Source organism: Bison bison, unplaced genomic scaffold (genome assembly GCF_000754665.1).
Source record: "Bison bison bison isolate TAMUID 2011002044 unplaced genomic scaffold, Bison_UMD1.0 scf7180017862977, whole genome shotgun sequence".
Classification (NCBI taxonomy): Eukaryota; Metazoa; Chordata; class Mammalia; order Artiodactyla; family Bovidae; genus Bison; species Bison bison.
The window spans coordinates 12,263-16,263 of NW_011493549.1; the positions used below are offsets into that span (position 1 = coordinate 12,263).

Sequence of the window (4,001 nt, forward strand, 5' to 3'; positions counted from 1 at the left end):
AACACCCTCACACTACTGTAATCAGAAGAATCAGCTTTTCATCTTTAATGACAGGTATTGCTCCCCCATAGCTATGAGATTTTTCTCACTCTCCTTTTAAGGTTGTTTCTTCCAAAGGTTAGGAATCCTACTAATATGAAAATCTGACAAAAAGAAAAAAAGCAATTCTTTTCAGGATCTGTACCTATCATATGAAAATGAATTTTTAGGCAAAAAGCAGATTAACTAACTTTATTTTCAGTGTACAGTTTTTAAATTACCTAATTAAAGAAAAACAAGTATAAGTGAATTGTCAGCTTGGGGTAGCTGAGGAGTCAGAGTCATTTTCTTTTGCCCCTAGTTTGTGCCAGGATCTGCTGCTTATTCGGTTGTACTGTTATAGTTCAATCATATGCATGGTAGTCTATGTAGTCCATAAAAGCAAAAAAGAGGAAGAAACTTAGGAGTACAAATTTAGAGATTCACCTTTCACAAAGTAGTTTTCTAAGTTATTTTCTCCTTCTTTTAGTTTCTATAATTTAAAAGTTCTAATAAATCTTGAATAAATCCAGCATATATAGACAAATCATATCACTCCAGTTCTATTTTTTTAACATAAAAGGAATATACCAGTAGCATGGCACAAAGGATACACAAATAAATTTCTTTGGCTCTGGAAAATCTGCTAGGATGCAACAGTTTCACTTAATTAAAGCAACTTATACTACAATGCACCTTGAATCAGTAGCTAAATTTTATCCTAATTTTACAGATCACTAAAAGAAAGCAGTAGAACTATATGACAAAATATGACAGCACACCAAAATGGCAGCACCACCACTGAGATTTCAGACTTCCTCCTGAACTGTTTTGTCAGGTCCCCCAGCTGGCAGCACTGGCTATCCCTGCCCCTCAGTCTCCTCTTCGTTCTGGCCATGGGGGCCAACACCACCCTCCTGATCACCATCCGGCTGGAGGCCTCTCTGCACAAGCCCATGTACTACCTGCTCAGCTTCCTCTCCCTGCTGGACATGGTGCTCTGTCTCACCGTCATCCCCAAGGTCCTGGCCATCTTTTGGTTTGATCTCAGATCGATCAGCTTCTTTACCTGTTTCCTTCAGATGTACATCATGAATTGCTTCCTTGCCATGGAGTCCTGCACATTCATGGTCATGGCCTATGACCGCTATGTGGCCGTCTGCCAACCATTGAGGTACACATCCATCATCACAGACCAATTTGTTGCAAAGGCAACTATCTTTATTTTAGCCAGAAATGTCCTTTTCACAGTGCCCATCCCCATCCTCTCTGTACGACTCCATTATTGTGGGAGAAATGTCATTGAGAACTGCATCTGTGCCAATATGTCTGTGTCCAGGCTCTCCTGTGATGATGTCACCATCAATCGTGTCTACCAGTTTGCTGGAGGCTGGACTCTGCTGGGATCTGACCTCATCCTCATCTTCCTCTCCTACACCCTCATACTAAGGGCTGTTCTGAGACTCAAGGCAGAAGGAGCTGTGGCCAAGGCCCTAAGCACTTGTAGCTCCCACTTCATCCTTATCCTCTTCTTCAGCACCATCCTCCTGGTCTTTGTCCTCACTCATGTGGCAAAGAAGAAGGTGTCCCCTGATGTGCCAGTCTTGCTCAATGTCCTCCATCATGTCATCCCTGCAGCCCTCAACCCCATTGTCTATGGGGTGCGAACCCAGGAGATCAAGCAAGGAATCCAGAGGTTACTGAAAAAAGGTTGGTAATTAAGACAACTTAGATCTCTGCATTCCTAAAATAGGATGCTTTTTGAATCAATAATGGATGAGTGGACTGAAGTTCATAAGTTTTACTCTCAAACTGGATGAACTGTCTATGTGTCTCCCTTTAATAATGCTGAAGTTTCATTTAGAGTTTCTCTTTCTCTCACTCTTTAATCAGGAATTTTCTTGGTCCTTTCTCCTTTTTTACCACATCTATTATCCTATTTTGTATAAAATGCTTCCTTAGGGCAGGCTCTCAAATGAAAGATTTACTTTCCTGAATAGCCAACTGTTAATATGACATAAAATTTATAATGTGAAGTATACAACTGTGGATATTTGGTGGATTGTGTTGTATAATGTGTAATGTCTTATTATTTCCACAGTAAGGAACATACTGGAGAATAAAAGTAAGAGTTGACGTTTCAGTCCTGAATGGTGGAGAATTGCTACCAGTCTTTAATTTGGTCTTTTTCTCTCATCCTTCGACCACATGATTGTCTTTCTTTGTCACTTCTGTTTCTGGTCCCTGCTCTGTTCTTGTCTGGGCCTTTGTCTCTATCTTCTCTTCTAGAAAGCAAGGTGATTTTTGGCAATGTCACCGTTTCTGGTATGCAAATAGAGCTCTGCTGAGTTAAAGAACTGCAAGCATTATAAATGAGATCTAGTAATAATTCTGAAATATAAAACAGACTAGATGGACATTGTTTTCTTTTCATTGGACAGTTTCTTTGCATACCTTGTATCTCTGGGAATTCTGTTAGCTATTAAAGTACAAAGATATTAAAACATTATTGCTGTTTTCATTGGCTCAAAGTTTCATTTGGAGGAACACAAACATTAATTCCAGGAATACACAATTCTCAAATGAAAGATCTCCCCAAAATTTCATTTTCCCAAAGATTTTAGCATAAGAAAAATCCTATCTCGTCTAAAATGTGCCTAACTGGTTGCCAATGGGAAGGTCTTATGAATACAGATATAATATTCCTCTAAATTAAATTTAGGCCACTAAATCTTAGAAAATATTAAAGTCTTCAAGTTTTAACAATATTACATTAATGTACTAACTTAAAACTTTGTGGACAGATTTGTATTAGGGTAAAAGTGTTTGTATATCAAGCCCAGACCTCTCCAGTAGAAAAAACTTGAATGTAAACAAATTTTTTCAATGAGCTACATTGTAAGATTTAGAGCACATACTTTCCCAGGACTAAGGAAATTTTACATAACTTTGTCTCCCAAATAGGCCAGTATGATGTTCACATTTTAAAAATATATGTCTGAAAGCTTTACATTGTTTTGTTTATATACATTTATACGTTTGTGGCCCATATCAAGGCAGTATTGACAGTCTCATTTGATAAACAAAGTAAACAGATTTAGCAATGGCTTTATTTCTCTAAAATGGGTGATACAAAGGAAGATGTCTTCTAGAATATTCCTCTCCATTTGAACCACATATTTAATTTTGGGTTTTTGGTAGCCAAATCAAAAAATTAAAAGTTAATTATAATAGTATATTTTATTTACTCCAATATAATCTAAACATTATCATTACAGTACACAATGAATATAAAACAATTTAATAGTGAAATAGTGTACACTCTTCTTATGTGCTACGTCTTTGAAATCCCTGGTGGCTCAATGGTAAAGAATCTGCCTGCAACACAAGAGACACAGGAAACCCAAGTTCAATCTCTGTATCAGAAAGATCCCCTGGATGAGGAAGTGGCAACCTGCTCCAATATTCTTGCCTGGGAAGCCACCTGCACAGAGGCATCTAGCAGGCTACAGTCCATGGGGTCACAAAAAAGGTGACTACAACTGAGTGACTAAGCAACAACAACTTTGAAATCCAGTGTGTATTTTATATTTAAAGCGTTTTTCAGCTGGAACTATCTACATTTCAAATGCTCAATAGTCACATGTGACTTGTGGTTACTATATTAATTAATGCAGCACTAGACTCCAAATGGAGAGGAGACCAAATGAATTGAGGATAAATGAATCTATTTTGGAAAAGAGGTACAGCCATCTTCTTTCTTCTTTGCTGTAATTTTCTCTTTTTCTTTGCTTTGCCACATGGAGATAAGGAAGCCACAGTTTTAAACATTAAATAATGATTTCTTGTATTAAAAGGTTCATATTATGAATGCTAATTCATAGAAACCAATGTGTAAAGATTAAAATAAAAGATGGCTTATATACTGGCTTTTTACAACATATAGTCTTCAAATCCTGCAGTGACAAAGCTGAAAATGAGTG

General features: G+C 37.3%; 1 protein-coding gene across 1 annotated transcript; it reads left to right on the forward strand.

Annotated features, from left to right (window-relative positions):
• The first annotated feature begins 788 nt into the window (after positions 1-788).
• LOC104983527 (olfactory receptor 56A3) lies at positions 789-1,736 on the forward strand. The gene has a single exon (XM_010832956.1). The coding sequence runs from the start codon at positions 789-791 to the stop codon at positions 1,734-1,736; it is 948 nt and encodes a 315-aa protein (XP_010831258.1).
• Positions 1,737-4,001: the final 2,265 nt, after the last annotated feature.

Bases quoted from the DNA above. Each gene is read 5' to 3' on its own strand.
- LOC104983527 (XM_010832956.1), top strand. From the start codon at position 789: ATGACAGCACACCAAAATGGCAGCACCACCACTGAGATTTCAGACTTC.